Here is a 23,285-nt window from a genome sequence, read left to right on the forward strand (position 1 = left end):
GAGGGCCTTAATGTTACGCAGTCTCAACTCAAACACAGATGGCGTCAGTGCGCCCTTAAATTAGGGGCTCCCACCCTGTGTGTTCATATAACTTCTGAAATATTACTTTGCGCTTTTTCTCCTGAGGCTCCATCCCCAGAGCTCTCTTTATAAAAGCCTCTGGTTGCTTTACATGTGGGACATGTACAGGGTCAGCATCTTCCTCATAGTGGGCAAAAGGCTTCCTCCCTGCTGTGTAAAAATGCTTCCCTGTAGGAGTCTGGATGGCAAATGTGACAGGCTCCCAGCTAACAGTGAAATATTCCCATTCTTAACCTCATCTTCCCTATTCACATCCCGACTCTCTGGAGAGATAGTTTCCCTGGAGCAGGATGGATAGCCCAGGCTTAATAGTATCTGCACTGTGCGTATTTCTAAAAGCACTCAACCCTGGACAATTTGTCTCACTGGGACTGAGAGCAGGACTAGAGGGATGCCTGTCTTCAAGTTACTAAGTTACAAGGAGAAACCTGCTTGAGATATCGATGTTCTCTGACTAGTGGCCAGACCTAGTTCTATTGGCAACAAAGGCTGGGCAAATATTGTCTCTGCTTCTTGGGAGTAAGTTCAGAAAATCGACTAACGTGAGCAACTCTATACACAAAGCGGATTCAGTCTGGGCATTGCTCGACCACTGTGTATGCCCACTTGCTGACATTGATTTGAGATTCAGGTCCAACTGAGTCTCACCCTGGGGGCGGTGTCCAGCAATTATTGAGCTGACCCTGACAGTGTGGCTCAGCAGTGACTCTGAAGCTAGGACCTGCCTGCCCAGTTGTGTAACCAAGTGCTGCCACCTGCGTTTAAAGAACTATTATATTGAATAAAATGAGCCAGAGGGAAAGGGAGAGATATAGAATAATCTCATTCATTTGTCGGATATAAGGAAAACAAGAGATAATATGGAAATAATACCCAGAGACAACAGAAAAATCAGGAAGTCCAGCCCAGGGTAGAAAGCTCCCCATAAAGAGGGGAGGGTGTAGCTGTTGCTAGAATAGAGAAGGGTCTATTAGGACAATGATAGTTGGAACTGACTGCTCTGAACAAGAATTTGGCATTGAAAGTAGAAAATGAAGAGGCAAGGCACCCCTCCATTAACAATAGTGCAAACCAAAGTGTCAAAAAGGAGGAGAGAAAGAGAAGAGGAGGAGGAGGAGAGAGAGTGAGAGAAAGAGAGAGAGAGAGAGAGAGAGAGAGAGAGAGAGAGAGAGTGAGAGAATGAGAGAGAGAATGAGAGCGAGTACAAACTGCTCTAGAGCAATGTGGGGGTAGGAGGGAACTGGTTTTAGGAAGGGTTCACTGGTAAAGAATGGTGTACATTTTTTTTTTTTTTGGTGGGGACCATACCCAGTGGCACTTGGGTTATTCTTGGCTCTGCACTCAGAAATCACTCCTGGCAGGCTCAAGGGACCATATGGGATGCTGGGATTGATCCTGGGTAAGCCATGTGCAAGGTAAATGCCCTCCCCACTGTCCTATCACTCCAGCTCCTGATGGTGGGTATAAATTTTATAAATGAAACCCAATAATCAACTATTTTGTAGCTATGGTGTTTAAATAAAGAGATTAAAAATAAACAAACAAGTCCAGATGTTTATAACCTGCATAATGCAGTCCTCATGGGGCATCCTGACTGCTCCACATAAAAGGCTGTGCCAGCTCCAGAGGAGAGCAAGTAGAACTAGCACCGGACACTTAGCAGGTTGCACCTTCTTTACAAAGTAAAGCTGCTATCCAGGGTGTGGAGGGCAGGCACCTTCTCTTTTAGAACTGTTAACTAACTTCTGCTGTTGTACTTGTCTCTGGCAGTGCTTGTGACCCTGAGTAAATTTAACCATGCACCCTCACCCTTTCTGAGAGTTAAACTAAGTGCACATGTCACTCTCTTGCTTCTTCAAACCCATAACAACCACATGAAGTCACAGAGACACCATCTGTTTTGCTCAAGAGATCTTGGGAAGGGGCTGGAGCAATAGTACATCAGAAAGGGTGTTTGCCTTGCATGCAACTGTCTTGAGTTCGATCCTTGGCATCCCATATGGTCCCCCAAGCCTTACTCCTTACCCCCAAGGAGTTATTTCTAAGTACAGGAATAGGCCCTGAGCATTGCTGGGTGTGGCCCAAAAACAAACAGAAATTGATCTGTAAAAGAAATGTATTTGTGTGCACTCATAACTGTTTCATCCCTCAGAAGAGTCTATTATGTTGTCACTGTGAAAAAAGACTTACAATCTCCGTGTTTCTACTCTGAGAGAAGAACCTACAAAGGTATATGGAAAGAAGGGTACGAGGTGGGTGTTGTAAGCATAAAATAGATCTATGCTCCTCCAAAAGATATAAGAATTCACAGTATTTGGAACTACTATATACAATCCTGGAGTATTATATTATTACCAGCCACCTGTTTACATTTTCAAAGGGGAGAATGGTGAGGCGCCAGTTGGCAGTTATTCAGACAGTGCCTAGGTGAAAATGAAAAATGATGATCAGGGCCCAGCAGGTAGGGTGACCAGTGAGTAGGTGTTTGCCGAGCTGGTTTTAATCCCAAGCATATCGTCACCTGAGTTTGCCAGGAATAATTTCTAAGAGCCAAGAGTAAATCTAACCCAGTGTGGCCCAAAACAACCACCATCACACACATACACACACAAAAAAGTGATCATTCAGTGTGAGAAAAATGAGGCCTCAGGATAGGGCAGGGCAGGTCTGAGGTCAGTGCTGTCCCTCAGCAGACACAATGTGGGGAATCCCCTGCACCCTGTCCAAGTTGTGTTTCCTCATGTGAACTCAGGGTGGCAATTACTACTCTTATCTGAATATCAGCCTGAAAATTCTAGTTCAGTGTATGTGAGAAACTTGGTGATATCTTCACTCGAGGTCTGAGAGCCTGCCTGTTGCTCTATCTTGGCCACCAAACTATGAGAAGGCCAAGAAACATGACTATGAAAGTTCTCAGGATCCCTGTTAAAGATGCTTGTTTCCCTTGTTCTCCTGGAGTTTGCAGACTAGAAGGGGAGGCAAAGAACAAGGGCTTGAATTGTGTCCTATGACATCAGATGGTGATCAGGCACTTATGTATTAAAGGGAAAAAGCAGACACAGAATCAGGGCCAAGGCCCAAGCGATAGTAAAGGCGCTAAGGTGCTTTTCTGTATGCAACTGTCCTCAGATTGATCCTGGGCACCAAATGGTTCTCCAGCATCTCTGGGAGTGACTCCTGAGCACAAAGCTTGGAACACTGCCAAAGGTGGCCCAAATGTGGCCCAATCCCCCTCCTGCCCCCCACCCTGCACCTAAGAACTACTGGCTGATAAATAGGATCTTAAAATCCTTTTTGTTTGTTTGGTTTTTTCTATTTGTTTTTTGGGTCACACCCGGCAGTGCTCTGGGGTTACTCCTGGCTGTATGCTCAGAAGTCACTCCTGGCAGGCTCAGGACTATATGGGATGCCGGGATTTGAAACAGGGTCTGTCCTGTGTTGGCCATGTGCAAGGCAAACGCCTTACCATTGTGCTATTGCTCCAGCCCTGGATCTTAAAATCTTAATGAAATATAATTTACCAGGTTGCCAAAATTCCAAATCTATAGAGAAAACAATTAAAAACAGGCAAAGGATCTAAACAACAAACATTTTTTGCAAAGAAAATCAGATGGTTAAAAGACACAAATTCGGGGCCGGAGAGATAGCAGGGAGGTAAGGCATTTGCCTTTCATGCAGAAGGACAGCGGTTTGAATCCCGGTATCCCATATGGTCCCCTGTGCCTGCCAGGGGCGATTTCTGAGCATAGAGCCAGGAGTAACCCCGAGCGCTGCCGGGTGTGACCCCCCCCCTAAAAAAAGACACAAATTCATTCTATTACAAGGAAAAAGGCAAATCAATATCACATCCAGACTTTTAGTTCACACGAGAAAAAAAAAAAAAGAACAACAATTATCCAAAAGATAAGAAACATCAAGTACCGAAAAGGGAATGGGAGAATGTAACCAGTCAACCCACTGGTGTGAAGGTGAACTGTAAGAGTACTCAGTGCCTGTAGAAAACAAGTAAGAAGATTCCTAGAGAAATGAAAGCCAATTATACACAGTTTAGTTATTTCTGTGTATTTAGGTCCCAAGTACAAAAATACCCAGAGAGTTTATGAGGCATTGTCCACAGAAGCCCACTAATACATCTAATAATATATAAGTGTGTTGTTGTGGTGTTTGGGGTTTTTTTTTTTTTTTGGTCACACCCAGCAGTGCTCAGAAGTTATTCCTGGCTCCACACTCAGAAATCACTCCTGGAGTGTTTGGGGAACTGTTTATTAATTATTTGCGTTACCCTGCTTCAGACCTATTCATCCAGGGTTGGAAATATGGCACATGGGTTGATTTCACAACTGGTGCCTGAACAGTGACCCACAGACTTGAGAAGACCCAAGGATGGCGAGTGACTGGACCTGGTGGATAATCACCATAACAACCCCCTCAAGCTGGACTGAGTGTGCAGTGCCTTTCAGTTGTTCTACTTCTACTGAACTTCTACTGAACTTCTACTGAAGTTCGGACTGGCTTCATGATGCTCTGGTCCATCTACCTGTATTTCTCACTCTGGACTGTATGTACCAGGCTCCCTAGAGATTCTCCCATGCATATACCCCAAAGGGGAAGGATGCCTTCCCAATGGTGACGAGTTCCCATAGAAAGGCCAATGCCCACTGCCTTTCTTCTACCAAAGGTGCTTGTCTGAGGTCCTCCATCCCCACCCCAATCTGCAGCAGCTTATTGAGATCACTGATGGGGTAGAAGCCCAAAAAACAGACCCATTGGAGGAGAACCAACAGCAGGGAGATGAGTGGGTCCCCCCCAAATTCTGGCTAGGCATCAAAGGCCTTTCTGACCCGGGTGACCTCAATAGCCTACCACAGAATGGGGAGATGAGGAATTCAAGCCCAGCCAAAGTCCCAATGAGGAGAAGTTGCTTTCAGAGCCTCTTGCAACTTTCTTCTAGGTTAATCTCTTGACCCTAATTGCACTGGTCACTACAGTGCTGGTTAAACTGTGTATTCTACCTGTATAGATCTTAATAGCTACTTTTTTGTTCTATGTTCCTCTATAAACAGATAATTATATATTCATCTCTAGTGGTTTAATATTATTTCGCACAGTCCTGGAAAACACATAATGTTGTTGTTAGATTTTTAATGGTTTTCAGCTATCCTAGTGAATGTTTCCTAACTGCTATGATGCTGAATTGTTGTAGAATAAAAATATAAATCCATGAGTTGGGGGAGACATCCCCAGGCACCGTGTTTCTAACCCCTTTGGTGGATGGGTCTGATGAAGCAGGATAGTGGAGGAGAAATAATATATCAAGCAGTCAGAAAATTAATTGGAGTTAGTCTGCTTTACTTCATGGCTTTTCTCTGCCGTGTCCTGCCTATCTCCGTGTGCTCTCTCTGATCTGCTCTGCCTGTGCTATGTGCTCATTTTCACCAGCCCAAAGCCAGACCCTTTCATTGTTATCCAGAATCCCATCCACCAGGATGGGGAAGACCCTGTAATCCACGTGGGCTTTTACATACCAAAAGAAGAGGTTAGAAAAAAAGGAAGTTGGGAGAAGGGTTCTCCTACAGATTATGTATACTATTTAGCAACTCATTTTCAAATTATGTCTGCAAAAATTTCTAATGTCTTTGTCCACAGAAGTCTATGGAAAAGGAACTTGGATACTATAGACTCTTATTACAGTGCTCATTATAAGAATGTTTTAGCAAACTTATTTTCAAACTGTATATATCTGTAGGAAAGTTTTTATAAATTTGCTTAGAGAAGTTTATGGAAAAGAAACTCGGATGCTCTGTCCAGGGGTCCTCAAACTTTTTAAACAGGGGGCCAGTTCACTGTCCCTCAGACCATTGGAATGTCTGACTATAGTAAAAACAAAACTTATGAACGAATTCTTATGCACACTGCATATATCTTATTTTGCAATGAAGAAACAAAACAGATACAAATAGAATATGTGGCCCACGGGCCATAGTTTGAGGACCACTGCTCTAGACTTATATTTCAGTGCTCAGTGTAAGGAAGTTGAAGAACATGTTTTCAAATTAAGTATATCTACATTAAGTTTCTAAAGTTTATGTTTGAAGAAGTGTATGAAAGATTTGTGATATGTATAAAACAAAGATATGGAAAAAGCTAACTGCTTTGAGAATGATGTTTGTACAATCTAACCTATGATACTTTTTAGAGACTTGCAGTGAATTCTTGGAATAAGACAATTTCCTCTCCACCTTACTTACTACTAAAGGATTTTTTTCTTTTTATTTCCCCAACTTTTACTGGGCCTATGCAAATTAACAGCCACTCTGGGGTTCCTGCCTCTTTGTACTTACAGAACAACAGAACAAAACTTTCCTAGCCTTTCTCAACATTTTCTTTTGAACAGAAAGGGTGAATTGTTAGATCACACCCTGATTTTACCCAAACAAAGGTGTCCCCCCAACTTCCTCTTTCCTTTTCACCTTTTATATCCCTTTAATAAGTACATGTCCACTTAGACCAGAATAGCTTGATACAGGTACTTTCATCGAACACTTGACCCTCCCCCTCCTGGTTGGTAAATAAAGAGGTTTCAGTTTGTCTAGGTGGGCAAAGTGGAACCATGAGGTGAGAAGAGAACCAACTCCATGATTCTCTCTTGACAAGCGTGGTGGTTTTTTGTTTGTTCGTCTGGTGTGGGTCACACCAGGCAGTGCTCAGGGGTTACTCCTGGCACTACACTCAGAAATGGCTCCTGGCAGGCTCAGGGGACCATATGGGATGCCGAGATACCAACCACTGTCCTTCCACATGCAAGGCAAATGCCCTACTTCCATGCTATCTCTCTGGCCCCTAGCTTGGTTGTTTTTTCTTTTTTTCCTAGCTTGGTTTTTTAATTCTTTGTGGCTATCCTACTTTAGACCCATTCACCTGGGATTGGAACTACAGCATATGGGGTGATTTTTACAGGGACCATATGTGGTTCCAGGGATCAAACCTGAGTTGGCTATGTGTAACACCCTACCTGCTGTGCTATCGCTCTGATCCCAAGTTTTGGTGGTTTTTTTGTTTTGTTTTGTTTTTTGTTTGCTTTGTTTAGTTTTGTTTTGGCCACATCCAGCTATATTCATGGCTTACTCCAGGGACTATATTCAGCTCGGATCAAAATACTTAGGGCTGTGCAGGCTATGCCAGCTCAAGCACCAAAAACCATATATAATGTGCCAATGTATTTATGATTAGTGGAAAAGAGTCAACGAGTTACGAACATAGGTAAGGGGTAAAATGTTGCCATTTGGGCCAGTTACATGCAAGACAAATGCCCTACCCACAGTACTATCTGCCTGGCTCCAGATCCAACAACTTTTATTATCATATTTGGGTCAAGAATGGCTTGGACTTGCAGTGGTCCTCAAACTATGGCCCGTGGGCCACATATTCTATTTGTATCTGTTTTGTTTCTTCATTGCAAAATAAGATATATGCAGTGTGCATAAGAATTCGTTCATAAGTTTTGTTTTTACTATAGTCAGACCCTCCAATGGTCTGAGAGACAGTGAACTGGCCCCCTGTTTAAAAAGTTCGAGGACCCCTGATTAGAGAATGGGAAACAGAGATACTTGCTATGGGCTGCTATTCCCACTCAAGCACAGGGGAGCCCAGGGTTGACAGGGAAGGCTGCAACACATGCTGATGAATGAACCAATTAGCTGCTGTGTGAGGGAGAGAGTATCCAGGCATGGAGCCTGGCCTGCTGCCTTATGAGAAGCAGCTTCAGCCAAGGTAGGTCTGGAGCTTGGCTAGGGGGAGGTTAGAGGTCTGGTTCTAATTATGGTCTGAGATAGGGTTTTATTGAGTCTGCTTGGGATGTCTGATATACAGGTAAGGAAGTCAAGGCATCAGCTGAACGCCTACATCTAAATGGAGGACTATCTATGCCAGTTTGCCAGCACAAATGATAAGTAAAATATTGGACGTAGAGCACAATGCAGGTGAGCCAACAGTGAGAGCCAAGTCAAGCTAAGCAACCTGGAATGAGCTGACTCAGCCCAGGAGCCAGCAGAGAGATAGAGAAAACCAGGGAGAAAAACAAGATAAAGATGTCTTACCAGCAGAACAAGGGATCTCTAAAAAGAGCAGGTGCTGCTCCTAGGGTGACTAAATGAGAATTGAGAAATAATCTTTAGCTCTCCTCCCTAACCTACAAGCCTGGGACCTGCAAAAGGAGGTCTCCACAGATGAAGGGTGTGAAAGCCTGGAGGGAGGTAAGGTGTTTAAAGAGATAATGGAAGTACATGGACTAGGTGGGCAGTTGGGTTTTCAGATTATGTAGGGATCAGACACATGAGACTTGGGATCCAGGGAATACTTCAGGTTTTTTTGTTTGTTGTTGTTTTTGTTTTGTTTTGAGGCAATAGGTGGTGGTATTCAGGGTTTACTCCTGGCTCTGAGCTCAGGGGTCACAGATGGTAGGGGTCAGGGAAGAGAACCCTAATGACGTGTGTTTACACATCAGCAGAGTGCAAGGCAAGTGCCTTCCCTGCCAGAGCATCTCTCCAGGCCCAGAGCTACCAGCCTGTTGGTCTGCTGAGAGCTGGCCATGGCCAGGGACATTTAGGTGATTCTGTACAGGCAGGTGCTGTGATCAGAGGAAACAGGGTGACATCATGAGGCCAGTTTATCCCTAGAAGTGCAAGTTGTGCCAGCTCAACCAAGATGCAAGATCAAGGAAACTGAGGAAACTACTTAGTGGTAAGACTTCTTTCTCTATGATCTTTATTTACTCTGAAATAGTGAGCAGGTAGGAGGTGGGGTGGGGAGGCAACATGGGGATTTTACAAGCGAGAACTGATTAAAATAAAAAATCACTTGTTTCCACCTTTATGTTAGGGAATAGATCAACTTCCTGCAACTGCAGCCTCTGTAGAGCCCTGGAAGATTCCAAAACCTTCCTTCTACTTATTTCCTTCAACATACCAATTTCCCCACTTTTCTACCAGAAGTGGAACAAATCCATTCTTTCCTTTCCCCTCTAAGTTAGCCAAAGTCTACTTCTCGTCTGGATTTTGGCCAAAGCACCCTCCTCACTGTATCCAAGAAGCACACGGAAAGTTACTACCAGCGCTGGTTAAGTGTGAGAGCCAGGGCTTGGGGCCAGATAATCAATCCTGAAAGTCAGGTCCAGGTCGATGATGAACAGCAGATGTTCCCTGGTAAGGAACAGCAAACCACAGACTTTGAGCTCCTTTGAGTGGCAGGAACAGCCGTGCTCTTGGCTCGGCTCACTCTGCTCAACATGGACCTGTAGCACCAGCCACATTCCTGAAGCTCTGGCTCTACAAAGGCAGTTGCAGGCAGAGCATCCTGGAGGAAGGACAAACCTGTGAGCATGGCTGGTCCCACCAGGAGACTGTCACTAAGCAGTGACCTCAGGTGGACCCACAAGTGCCTGGGCAGAGGCTGGGACAGCTCAGGCATTTCCCACAGCCCCAAAAGCAAACTCCTTCCTCTTTCTCCCCCCAGTCTTCCTCTTTTCCTCTCTCCTTCCTCTTTTCTCTCTCTCTCTATTTATATATTTACAATCAGTCTAAGGCAGGGGTTCTCAAAGTTGAATGCTCAATAGAATCACCTGAAGAGATTTAAAAGACCAAAAGCAGGGCCGAGTAATAGTGCAGTGGGCAGGGCACTTGACTTGTACGTGACTAACTTGGGTTCAATCCCCAGCATCCCATATGCCCACCCCAAGCTCCTCCAGGAGATATCCCTGAGTGCAGGCTCAAAGGTAAACTCAACACCACTGGGTATGGATTAAAAGACAGAAAGATGTATCAAAGCAATAACTTAGCAGGACACTTGCCCAGCACACGTCTAACTCAGGTTTGATCCTGGAAATTCCATAAGGTTACCTGGCACTGCCAGGACTAATTACTGAGTACAGATATAGGAATAACCCCTGAACACCACTGGTTGTGGTCCTCCCCCACCCCCACCCCCCAAAAAAAAACAAGCATTAAAGAAAGAATGAATGTTTAGAAACTTTGTTCTAACTCCTGGCAGTTCACATCCTTTATGAAAAAATGAAAAGTTGAGAAATAAGAACTTTAAATATTATTTTAACTAATGAGCAAACTCCCGCAGCACCTGGCCAGGTTTGAAGGAAAGGAAAGAAAATAAAGCCTCAAAGTCTATTCCATACTTTCGGTGCTTTCAGAATGTTGCCTTCAACCATCACAAAAGTGGGGCCTGCTTCTTTCTCCTGGTTTGGGCTGAATTCAGTGCCTGCCTGGCTTCTGAAGAACAAAACACCCAGAGAAGGTGGAAGGCCCCCTGAGACTTGTCCCCACCAATGTGTGGCCATTTCTCGCTGTGCTGTGCAGTAGGGCTGCTGAGAGGCCTTTGGGGAAACTGATGCCTCCTACTAGCACCCAGGCCAGTGAGCCCCCAGGAAGGGGGGCATAGGAAGAGTCTTGCAGGGCTGAACTTGAACTGAAGCCCCTTGTTGGCTAAGCAGCTCTGGAATTCTGGGCCCACAGGAACTAGGAAATAAGCAGTGTCTGAGTCCATAATCATGGACCATGTCATAGGATTCCCTGAGCACAGAACCAGAGAAAATCCCTGAGCACAGGTGGGTATAACCACCCCAATCCCCCCCCCAAAGAAACAGCCCCCCTTCAAAATTTCCCAGGGCCGGTAATATTTTAAAATATTATTATTATTATTATTATTATTATTATTATTTTGGTTTTTGGTTTTTGGGTCACACCCGGCAGCAGTCAGGGGTTACTCCTGGCTTTTAGGCTTAGAAATCGCTCCTGGCAGGCATGGGGGACCATATGGGATGCCGGGATTTGAACCACGGACCTTCTGCATGCAAGGCAAATGCACCACCTCCATGCTATCTCTCCGGCCCCTTAGAATATATTTTATAATATTTTAATATATTATGTGATATACCCTGGCCCTGTGCTCAGGAATCATGCCTGGCAGAGCTCAGCTGAACCATGTATGGACTCAAAACTAAGTCAGCAGCATGCAAGGCAAGTGCCTTTACTCCCATACAACCTCTCAAGCCCAGAACTGGTCCTTTCTTCCACAAGCTGCCCCGATCAATAAAAAAGATCACTCATCTCTATCTCAGCCTAGTGAGCAACCCTTCAGGGATGAGCAGGACTTCAACAGTCACTTGAGCTAAGGAGAAGAATTGAATTTCTCTGTGTTACTGAAATATTACTGAGCATGAATGAAGTACCTGGTTCTAGAAATAACCAGGGCAAGTAACAAAAGGTAGAAACTGGGCTCACTGCCGAAGCTGTGGGTGGGGTGAATGCAACAGCAAAATTTTTTAATTTTGTTTAAAATTTAAATTAATTTTGTTTTTGAAGAGAGCTATAATCAGTTTAATATAATAGGGAACAAAGCTTGAGGTATTAGGTATAGGGAAATAAGAAGTCAGATCTACAAGGCTCTAAGGATATTACTTAGTCTAACAGGGTTATTTTCTTTCTTTTTTTGTCTGTTTGCTTTTCATTGCAATTTTTTTAAATAATATTTTATTTAAACACTTTGGTTACAAATATGATTGTGGTTGGGTTTTAGTCATCATAAAACCCCCCATCATAAATTAATTTTTTTAATTTAAAATTTTTTTTGTTTGTTTGTTTTGGGGGGGGTCACACCCGTCAGTGCTCAGGGGTTACTCCTGGCTTCACACTCCGAAATCGCTCCTAGCAGTCTCGGGGGACCATATGGGATGCCGGGATTCCAACCGATGATCTTCTGCAAGAAAGGCAAACGCCTTACCTCCATGCTATCTCTCCGGCCCCTTAATTTAAAATTTTAAGCATCCCTGAAGATGTCCTGAGGTCACAAAAAAATTGTGCTTTATTCTGCAAACTCTATAGTTTCTGGGTCCTCTCTGGGGGTGCTGTGACCCTGAGTAATAGAAAATGTGTGCCTATAACTCTCTTAGCCCTGGTCACAATGTCCTGTTTATGGGAAAAATCCTATTAGAACATTATAGAGGATGTCACTCTGGACCCTCATTCATTCTCCCTGTCTTTTCTCCTTTTAATAGGAGTTTGTCTGAGTGAGGTCTTTATCTGGGTGAGGAACAGGGATCTCCAGTATTAATCCCCCCACCAAGCTTAAATGAACGGGGCCTCCTCTCCTCTCCAGCCTTCCCTCAGTCTCCTTCTGGGTTCTAGTGCCGTCATTGTACATCTGCCCTTTGGGGCTAGCCAGGTTGGTGCTGGGGAGGGAATAGGGAACAAACATCACTCCTTAATCCCTTCCACCAAATGCAAATGGGGCTGTCTTTTTAGGTCTTTCCCAGCATCCTTCTTTCCCTCCCACCAGCCCTCATTTTCCCAAACAGAACTGTGTCCCCACGAAGTCATTTCAATTTATATTATAGACTTCCTGGCAGATTGGATCTAGCACTTCTTTCAATAGCCTAAGAAATCCAGCACTCCAAACCACTAAATGCAAAGTCAATGGGGAAGCTAAAGAAGACATCTACTTTTCAAGTCTAGAAAACTAAGTAATATGGTAATGAGCACTATAAGAGGAGTCTATACCATGAAATATTGTCTAGTGGGTCTTAAGCATCCAGTTTCCTTTCCTAAAAGCAATCTAAAATTATGAGCATGTGGTATAATGGTAAACTACCTACAATTGAAAACATTACAATAACATGTTCAGTTAATGAGCTCTGTAGCAGGAGCTCATGACATGCAGAAGGCTAAGGAGAGAAATCCTGGTAAATTTCCAAGTCCACCTAAATGCCTGAACCTTATAGATGAGGACCTAAAATCAACAATTAATGGGTTAGCAATGGAAATCAAGGAGTCACTGTGAAATTAAGAAATCTATAGATGAACAATTGAACCAACTTAAAGAACTCTTTCAGAAGATGAGAGAAAACATACAAAGGGAACTGAAGGAACTGAAAAGCATGTTAGCAAGCCATAATACTAGAATTACACAGGCAGAGAAGTTTGCATAGATGAACTTGAAGACAAATTACAAGCCAGTTGGGATAAAGAAGTCAAAAAAGAAAGGAGAGACAAAACCATGGAAGAAAATGTAAGGCACTTAACAAAGACAGGAGAAATAATCTCCAAATTATAGGAATTCCAGAAGGGGAAGAAAAATGGGAAAAGGGAAGAATAAGTAGTGAGGGAGATAATAGCAGAGAACTTCCCCACCCTTGGGAAAGAGGTTTATCTACAAATCCAAGAGGCAAAAAGAGTGTATAAAAAAAATAAACCATAACAGAACAACACCAAGACATTTGGTAATTCAAAGGCAAAACACACACACACACAGAGAGAGAGAGAGAGAGAGAGAGAGAGAGAGAGAGAGAGAGAGAGAGAGAGAGAGAGAGAGAGAGAGAGATTCTTTAAAGCAGTAATGGAGGAGAAAAAATCCTCAAGTATAAAGGAAACAACATAAGAATCAAACCAGATCTTCCATTTAAAACAATCCAGGCAAGAAAAGAGTGGAATGACATATTCAAACTACTGAATGAAAGAAACGTTCAAACTAGAGTCCACTACCCAGCAAAACTCTCATTTATAAGGAGAAGGAGGGTTAAAAACATTCTTTGACAAAAAGAACTCGCAATTTTGCACTAACAAAAACCAACCCTAAATGAGCTTCTCAAAGAGCAATTACACAAACCAAATCCCCAATTGTAACAACAACCCTACACAATATAATGGCACAACAGCTCTTTCTGTCAACAATTTTCTTAAATTTCAGTTGATTCAACTCTGCTGTCAATAACAGATAAAGCTGTTTAGTTTGGACAGGTGTCCAATCAAGTGATCTTTATAGATACCTATAATAATGTTCTAATGCTTTTATGCATAGAAATGCAGAATGCATTTGAAGCCATGGACTTCCACTAAAATGATCACTATAGGTCGTTTTGATGTCTTAATTTTACTATGTCTATAATAACTCCTTGATTTTTTTGTCCACAGTGGTACTTGGAGATATAGGTTGGTCACCCCAGGTACACATCACAATGCTATACTACATTAGACTCAGAAGACAGGGCTCATTATGATAATGCCATGACAAAAATTCTAATCTATTCATTTTCTACTTGATTATGCTTGCTAATATAATCTCATGTTTATGTCCACAGATAGTAATGGAACATGTAACTGCATGTCATGAGCTCCTGTTACAGAGCTCATTAACTGAATGTGTTATTGTAATGTTTTCAATTGTAGGTAGTTTACCATTATACCATATGCTCATAATTTTAGATTGCTTTTAGGAAAGGAAACTGGATGCTCAAGACCCACTAAATGATATTTCATGGTATAGACTCCTCTTATAGTGCTCATTACCATATTACTTAGTTTTCTAGACTTGAAAATTATTATTGTTTTTAAGAATGCCCTATACACAATCTAACCCATGAAGCCTTTCTTCAGTAAAGTTTACTCTCATGATTGCCAATCATGGTTAGCCTAGAAAATGGAAAACTTAACAGCTTTATATATTTTTAAGCATTCTGTCCCATTTCACCTAGGTCAGCTGCTTTTCAACTAGTCCATGAATCAATCCTCAGTGTCTGCCTATGTGTGCACATGAGTGTATACGTTGGCTATGTCGTTGTCTAATGTCTGACTGTAACATATGTCTGTGTTGTATATTGTCCTTCCTTTCTCCTGTCATATATAACCCCTTCTTCTTCCCTTTGCTTCACTCTCATCTGTTATTTTCCCCCTTTTTATCCTTTTTACCTCCCGTTCTTAACTCCTCATGAAGCAGAACATTCTCCCATTCCAGCCAGCTGCCAACCAACTCCCAAAATGAAAAGATAGATTCTTAGTCTGAGAAGAAGCTACTAATTTGCTCTTAGTGGCCCCTTTCCCCTCACTGTAACTTTTGCTTGCTACCAGAGTCGGTTTCTGAGAAGCCACTGGCTCGAGGACATTTCCTGATATGACTGCTGGGAGTCATTTTTTGGACTCCACAAGACCAAATCACAGATTAAAAATGTGCTCTGGATTTCCCCTCCTCTCAAGACTATTTCATAAAGACTTAAAGGGAACATGTATATCTCCTTTGACTATTTCTTTAGATGTATTTCCTTAATAGGTATAATGCTTATTGAATATATATGTTGTGGCAATTTCGCCCTTTGGGGGGATCTGTTTAGTAAGAAATTCTAGTAGATAAGTTTCTCTAGTGTTGAGAGTTCATGTTAGAACCAAGGTATAGGGATTGTTGGGCTTGTTACCTCTGGCCCCATATGCACCAGTAATACCTTGTGGCATTGTTCCTTTTTGCAAATGCACATTAAAAAGGGAAAATCTGACATGTGTAATTAAGTTCTTACCTAATAGAGATAGAGACACATAAATTTTATACTGCAGTGGGGCCTTACACCTTGAACACTTGTCATAGTGACTTGGCTTAGGTTTCAGGAGATCAGACATTGACATTCATCCCGAACTTTGGATACCATCTACCGAAACAACCACAGTTTTCTACACCATCACCAGGAATCAAACTTCTACCAGGGAAGGCCCTACTGCTGCCCTGGCATCGACTTAGAAGAACCCAAAGAGGGTTCTTATGACACACTGACGACTTAGTAACAGCAACAACCTGCTTTTGGGGCAGGGTTCTCTGCATTGCCACCTAAGTAAAGTTTAAAGTGAGATGAAACCAGAAGATGCTCCGTGTCACCCTGACTGTACATAGGATCTATACAAAAACCAGGATCTCTAACCACAGAAACCTGTCAGCAACAACGATGATTATGAAGAGATTTTACTGGGACCACAGAGAAAGACTTTGGGGTTAGACAACTTAGTATGCCTGGAGCCCAGAGTTGGTCTTATACCAGAATACTTCATAGGTAAGGTCTTTCTGTTTTTAGGCCAAAGGTTTTTCCTTTCTATTTCTCCCATATTTTGCTGTGCATATGCAAATAACAACTGCCACACACACACACACCTTTTTTATTGTATTTTTTAATATCTTATCTTAAAAAAAAAAGCTTACTAAACCTTCTGCTATTGTATTAATGACTTTGTTGGAGATAAAATAATTTTCACAAATATACTTGATACTGAACTTTTTCTTCTCTTCCATTTTATTTTTTGTTTTTCTTTCTATTTTTTAAATAACTTTGCTTTCTATCATCTTAAAACAAATGTATTATGATCAGTATGTCAACTATATAATGCATTCTCTTTAAATAAAAAAAAGGAGTTTGTCCGCAGATAAGCTTAAACACTGAGTTTTGAGGGGCCTTCAGAATACAGCCAGGAACCTTGGTCCCCACCAGCATGTCATACTCCTTCAAGTTCAGTGCCCATATCAATGAAGAATTTCAGGTCTGTAGCAGGAGATGAAGAAAGCACCAAGGAGGAGGAAGGGAGCGAGATGCAGTCAGGTAGAGAACAGGAACCCACATTGGCCTACCAGAGCCCTGTAGTCTGAAAGCTCAGGCCTCAGTCTCTCTGAGGCAGGGTGACTGTGGGACAGATTCTCTGATGGGGTCATGACTCAGCTTCCTGCTCTGTTGAGTGAGCAGGAAAGGAAATTACTTCCTCTGGTGGTATGAGGACAAAGGACAATTTCTGCCTCCAATAATTGCCTCAGGATAAACCTTTGTCTCCAAAGTGCCAACTGAGACTGGACAAAAATCGTGCCACAGCCTGTCTTTCCTTGGACTCTCAGTCTTTTGTGTCTTGATTCACTATTTTTCTTTTCTTTCTATCCAATGGTTCTGGACCTTTTCAAAATAAATTCATTTCAGTTCCTGAATGGAGGGGGAGAGACTCAACTTTGGTGCTGTGATTATATTTTGTCATCAAAATTTTCCATCACAGATGAGGAAAGTCAACGGCCTTAAAGTCTACAAAGTATCCGATGCTAGTTATGATTCATTAGATATAATATTAGATCATGCATGCAAAGAACTGGAATCGTTTAATTAGCTAAAATATTTCATAAAAAGAAGAGACAGGGCTTGCTCTCTCAGGCCCATGTTTTCTCTTTAACACTTGTCTCCCTTGCTTGTCTCTAGGTTTCTGCTTTTTCCATTGTGAAAAAGCCCATGTTCTCTCATGAAAATATGTACTTCCTCTTTCTCGCCTCACATTTTTTTAAGGAAGTTTGTTCTATAAAATACATCTTATTTCACTGAAAAAAAAAAGGCAAGTGTTATGATATACTTAATCTTAAAAATTTCGCTGTATTTAGAAGTTCAGATTTTAGTGCTTTTTGTTTGTTGTTGTTGTTTTAAGGACACATCTGGCTATATTCAGGACTTATTCTTGGCTCTGTGCTCAGGGATCACTCCAGGTGGAGATGGGGGGTGGCATATGTGGTGCTGGGCATTGAACCCATGTGCAAGTGCCCTACCCACTGTACTATCATTACAGCCCCTCAGATTTCCGTATTTAATGTTTCACTGAACTGTTTATGCAGCTCTACAAGTTGGTTCTAATGAATCAAGGATGACTTGGACTTGAAACAGTTCAATGAACTGAGTTTTACATGTTTTGCACATGGAAGATTTGGGCTCAATTCCTGTTAACACATGGTCCCCTAACACTACCAGAGTAAACCCCAAGCAAGCACAGAGCTGAGTGTAATACACCCACACCAAAAGGGTGACTATCAAGATTTTTGCATATAATCAGTAGACAGTCACTAATCACATTCATTATTCTTTGGAAATTTAACTGGTATTGGTATTGTCTTATTCAAAACAGCTAAACTAACACAAAAATGAAGAAACTAAATTACTTTGTCTCATTTATGAGGGAAACCAGTGAGAGCATCTCCTGTGAACCCTTAAGTCTGTGAGCAGGTGTTACCACACCCCCCATTCTTCCTGTTACCTTACCTACAAGAAAGACTCTCCCATTTTTGGAAGGGGTCTTGGGGAGGTTACAAAAGGTTTGGCCTGAGGGGCAAGGATGTGGGACGTGGGAAGAAGTAGCCGGAGGAGAGATGGCTGAAAGACAAGTTAGGATGCAGGGTTGAATAGGAATCCAGTGTAAATGGTTATGATAGGCCACAGATGTTGGCCAGGGCTGAATAAAGATGATCTCTCTGGAGGCCTGACTGCATGCGAATGAGTTTTCTCTCCTGAACTTGCAGACCTGTTAGCTGCAGGGAGTTGGAGCCATGTGGTCCTGGGCTGGAGGAGAAAGACCTCCATCACCATCCACCTCCATCCAAGCCCATCCAAAGGGCCTTTTATTATTTAATTCTACAAGTAGGTAAAAGAATCATGAAACCAGGGAGCAGGACAAGTATTAGGTAACCGATTGGCTGCACAGGCCAATGATCTCTGTGTCTACTCTCCCCTGTCTGTTTGGAGCTGTTAGTTCTGAGTTCCCTTGTAAAAGTAACAGGATCTGCACAGGAACTTCTCAGAGCAGACAGACAGATGGCCAGCAGGCACAGGAAAGGACATACATTTTCTGATTAGTAGGGAAATACACATGAGAATGACAAAAAGACACCAATTCAGAGCTGGGAGAAAGGCTAGTTTCTCAAAACCAAGAAACAGCAAGTGTGAGGCTGTGCGGAGAAGGGAACACTAAACACTGCTGGGGGAAGGGCAGCCAGGACAGAGAGAACAGGATGGAGATTCCTGGAGAAAATAGGAGAAATAGCTTCTGAATTGAGTGCATGCCCTGCAAGCAGGAGGCTCCAGTTCTATCCACAACACTGCATGGTCCCCTGAGCAATATTGGGAGCAGCCCTTGACACAGAGCTATGAGTGGTCCCCAAGAAATCATATATCCCACTTAGGGTACTCGCTGAAAGAAGATGTAAACACCAATTCATGAGCTTAGTACTTCAGTGTTTACCAACAGTGTTTACCAACGCACTGCACTCAAGAGGTGGAGATAACTCGTGCATTCAGTAGAAGATCAAAGAATGTGTACTCTGTGGGTTAATATATAATGGAATTCAACATATATTAGATAAACCATACTTGAATATATTGGCAAACACTACAGTTATTCCACTGTGTTAAATAGTCCTCCCAAGACCCACATCATGGATGGGTCTAGAGGGTATTATGTAGTATATAAACACACAGGCACTCCAAAAATAAACTTTTAGACTATACAACCAAATTAGTAATTAACACCAGGGCAAGGAGGATAAGTGTGGACAAACTGGGTAAAAGGCATTCATTTTATGTCACAGAATGAAATTAAACTTTGTTGTAAATCGTTTTGTAACGAGGCACCTGAAACATATAGGTTATTTAATGAGCAGAGCACCAGGAACAAACATTCAGCCCTTTGAATGCCCGAATGCATTTCCTCTCCACCATACTGGGCGCTAGCTCTCTCAACAACCCAAAGTACAGATGAGGAAACTGAGAGCAATCTGATTAACCCATTCCATCCTGGTTACCCATCAAGTAAGTGGGAACCACAGGATACAAACCCCAAACAAGCAATCTTCACAATTACTCATTCAAATTACCTTACCTGGCTGTAACTTTCCATTTCAATTTTAAAAACTTCTCGTGAGAACAGTACTTTGAGGGGTACAAAAAAAAACCCCAACACTGCCCTGTGCTCCTTTCATTTTCTCTCTGTACTATAAGATCATTCTGGAAATCTCACACCGTATCTTCTTAAGGGATCTGGTATTCCATCAGCCAAATAACTATTTATACCATGAGAGTAATGCTAATTATTAGCTCATCATACTGATTATTTCACTTCATTCTTCCTCTCTTAAATAGTTCTCACAGGAAATCACTAAAATAGGGATGTGGATGTGGGAGGTGAAGGAGCAGAGGGTGAAGGAGGAAAGGGAAGGTCACACACATGGTCCAAAACCAGTGTTTTGAATACTACAAACCATAATGTCTAAAAGGAGGAAAAGGAAGATAAAGAACAAGAGAAAGAGAAGGAGAAGAAAAATGCATCCAAAAAGGCAGGTGGGCAGGGTGCAGGGTGGAGGCACCGTGGTGGGAAATGTGCACTAGTGAAGGCTGTGGGACATTGTATGACTAAAATTCAACCATGAACAACTTTGTAAGTGTAGCTCACAGTGATTCCATGAAAATGAATGAATAAATAAATAAATAAATAAATAAATAAATAAATAAAAGCCAACCCCTCTCCCCCATGTTTTAGAAACCCTCCCCCTTCAATAAAGATGCTAAGTATCCCATGAAGCTCTAGAAGAACCAAATGCTTCTATGGGATGTGAAGACAGATCCAGGTTTTCCCTGATGAGAGCAAGTCCTCACCACTCACAGGAGGCAAACAGAGCAGGAGATACAGAGCAGAAGGCAGCTCAGAGAATCTCAAGGAGAGCCCTGGACAACCCCAATGGGCCAGACTGAGAGGAAGGACTTTAATCGGCTCCGAATGCCCGAATGTGAGAGGATGTAGTCATGCAACCAAACTGAAATCATCCCCACTAGAGAGACTAAAAAAAATTATTGATAGTATGTGTTGCAAATGGAACTGGAAAGCAACTGGAAAGAATGTGCATGGCCACTTTGGAGATAAGTCTGCAAGTTTCCCGCAAAGTTAAGCAGACATCTGCCAAATGACCTAGTAATTCCCCTCTCTCTGCTATATATACCCGAGAAAAAGAAAAGTTTTATGACTACCAAAGGCCTGGATGCAAACAGCAATAGCAATGTTTGAGCTAGGAGACAAAAACTAGAAATAACACAAATATCTACTCAAATATACACAGATGGATCAAACTGGCATATTCAGGCTGTGACATAAACCACTCAGAAATACTCAAAAATAAAAGAGCACTAATGACATGTGGATGAATCTTGCAAGAACTCAGCTAAGTGAGAGAAGCCAGACACACAGGATACATACTGTAGGGTTCCATTTATATAACATTCTAGAAAGGACTGAACAGTGACAGAAACCAGATGAGTCCTGGTTGCTGCAGAAGCTGAAGGCACTGCTTGGAAAGGCCAGGTCGGAGGTAGCAGAAAGGTCTTCAAATTTGACTCTACGTAAGGTCGGTTCCATGGCAGGCATTTATCAAGAACACAAACCAGGAACTAAAATGACTGGCTTTTTCTTTACGTTACAGATTAAGATGCTCCAAAGTTTGAGTGTTTGCTTTAACATAAATGCTCCTCACTAGTATGGTAGAGAGAGAAGCATGCATGTCTATTGGAGATGCTTTCTGCACAATCTCCTGGCTAATCAATCCCAGCTCCCTCAATCTAAAAAGATTTTCATTTGAGCACATTTGGGTGGAGACTTTCCCAGGATAAGGCTGGTTTTCTTTAAAATGTATTTATTTATTTTTGACTCCAACTTTAAATCATGCCCTACTCTCTAAAAGCTGAATAACAAACTGAAGGGCAGAAAATCAAAGTGCTTATCTTGTAAGCAGGGCTTCTAGAAAAAACACGACGCCATTCAAATGTCCTTTCAGACAAGCTAACCACCAGCGACTCTGTCCCGAACATTGCCTTTATCTGTCTGTATCCGGTAACCTGAATCATAAATGGACCACAACCACAAGTACAAATAGACATCAAGAGAAAAAGGTCCTCTTGGAGGTGGCTGAGAGAAAAGAATATGGCTCAAAGGTATTTCTTAATCCAAGTAAATTATCAGGATTCAACAGTAAAACTAAGACCTAAGTAAAAAATATATACATATATACACACATACACACATATATATCAAGCAGAACATCCAAACACTTTATAGTTGATTTGTTACTTCAGTATTATTTCACATGTGCAAAAAGAAATAAAACATTTTTTTCCAAAGAACAAAAATGTATCCAAAGAGTCTTATATTAAATGAAGACCTGGCTTACCTCTTCCCGGTGATTCTTAATTGGCATGCAGAGGATACTTTGTGTTCGGTAACCTGTGATTTGGTCCACTTCGGCATTGAACCGAGGATCCTAATGGGGAAAGAGAAATTTAATTTCATGACTGTCCAGCTCAAAAACATTTGATTGTTCCAATTTAGAAGATTAGAGAAGCCTAACCTTCAGCTTACATTGTTATCATGGAAGACAGTGTTATCATGAAAAGTACCAAACCACATCAATAAATATCATCCTTGAAAAGACAAGTTTTAAAGACACCCTCACCCCCACCAGCAATCATTTATAAAATGATTATGAAATGCCAATTATTCAGGAATCAAGGAAATTCACACTATGAACCAGTTCAGAAAGGGGAGGCACCTTTCCACCTGTCATACAACTAGGGTGCTGCCCTCGCACCACCCATTCTTCTGTGCCATCCCAAAGAAAAGCATCTCTGCTGAGAAACTTGTCCTATGAGAGAAACCCCGCGTCCGATGAAGCCTGACAGAGCTAGCCTCGCTCCTCTTGTCAAGTGTTTTTCTGTTTCTTCCGAGTGTTCTTCTTGGCAGTTCTTGGCTAAGAACTGTGTTTCTATCCTCCCCTATCCTCTCTTTTGCTCCATTTCTCTCCCTCCTTTTCTCTCTATTACATATAAAAAAAGCAAATTTTAAAAGTTCCTAATCTTTTGAAATCTCTATCCCCTATTATAAAACAAACACATCATGGCCATCCACGAATCACAAAACCTTTCTCACGGTTCAAGAAAAAGAGTGTTAGGAAAGAGCATTCATTGCCAGATTGGAGTGGGGCTGTAAATGTGATGACAGGCCTTTTCTTGAGGGGAAACAGGGTGGGGGACAATTTCTCACATGGCATTCCCACAGCAATTCAGACCTTCCTTAAATGAAGACACTCATCTACCCACAGTTATCTATCCCACTTATCCAGTGCAACTCCTTATTGGCTTCCTCTAGTTTGAAGGAAATTTGGTGGGCAGGGGGTGCATATGAGTGAGACGCCCCCCCTTACAGAACCTGGCAAGACAAGCTCACCTGGCAACAAACACACCAGAACACAAGAATGTGAGTGCACTGCTCCCTTCAAAGCAACAGTGGCCTTGGGAAGCTGCTGCTCCTCCTAATAAAAGCCTCGGGGTGCTCCAAGCCCTGCTCCTGGAATTCCCTCCAGAGATGCTGAAAGAGCCGCACACTGGAAAATCCTCATCTCCAAAGGTCAAGTCTATTTTTTTTAATTAGTCTCATGTCACGCAAAGCCAAAGCTGTGAATGAAGTAAACAATTACACTAGAGCCCATCAATTGGGGTCAGAAATGAGGCCAAATTCTCCCGAGAGGCTCAACTTGGCACAGAACGTGGCCTTTTCAAA

General features: G+C 42.3%; 1 protein-coding gene across 1 annotated transcript in view; it reads right to left on the reverse strand.

Moving 5' to 3' along the window:
* The window catches only part of PDE5A (phosphodiesterase 5A), a 110,443-nt gene that overhangs the window by 58,016 nt on the left and 29,142 nt on the right, over window positions 1-23,285 (reverse strand). The window contains exon 3 of the mRNA XM_049786980.1: window positions 21,901-21,990. Coding sequence (XP_049642937.1) covers window positions 21,901-21,990 — 90 coding nt within the window. The remainder of the gene's footprint in view (window positions 1-21,900; window positions 21,991-23,285) is intronic.

Source organism: Suncus etruscus, chromosome 14, assembly GCF_024139225.1.
Source record: "Suncus etruscus isolate mSunEtr1 chromosome 14, mSunEtr1.pri.cur, whole genome shotgun sequence".
NCBI lineage: Eukaryota > Metazoa > Chordata > Mammalia > Eulipotyphla > Soricidae > Suncus > Suncus etruscus.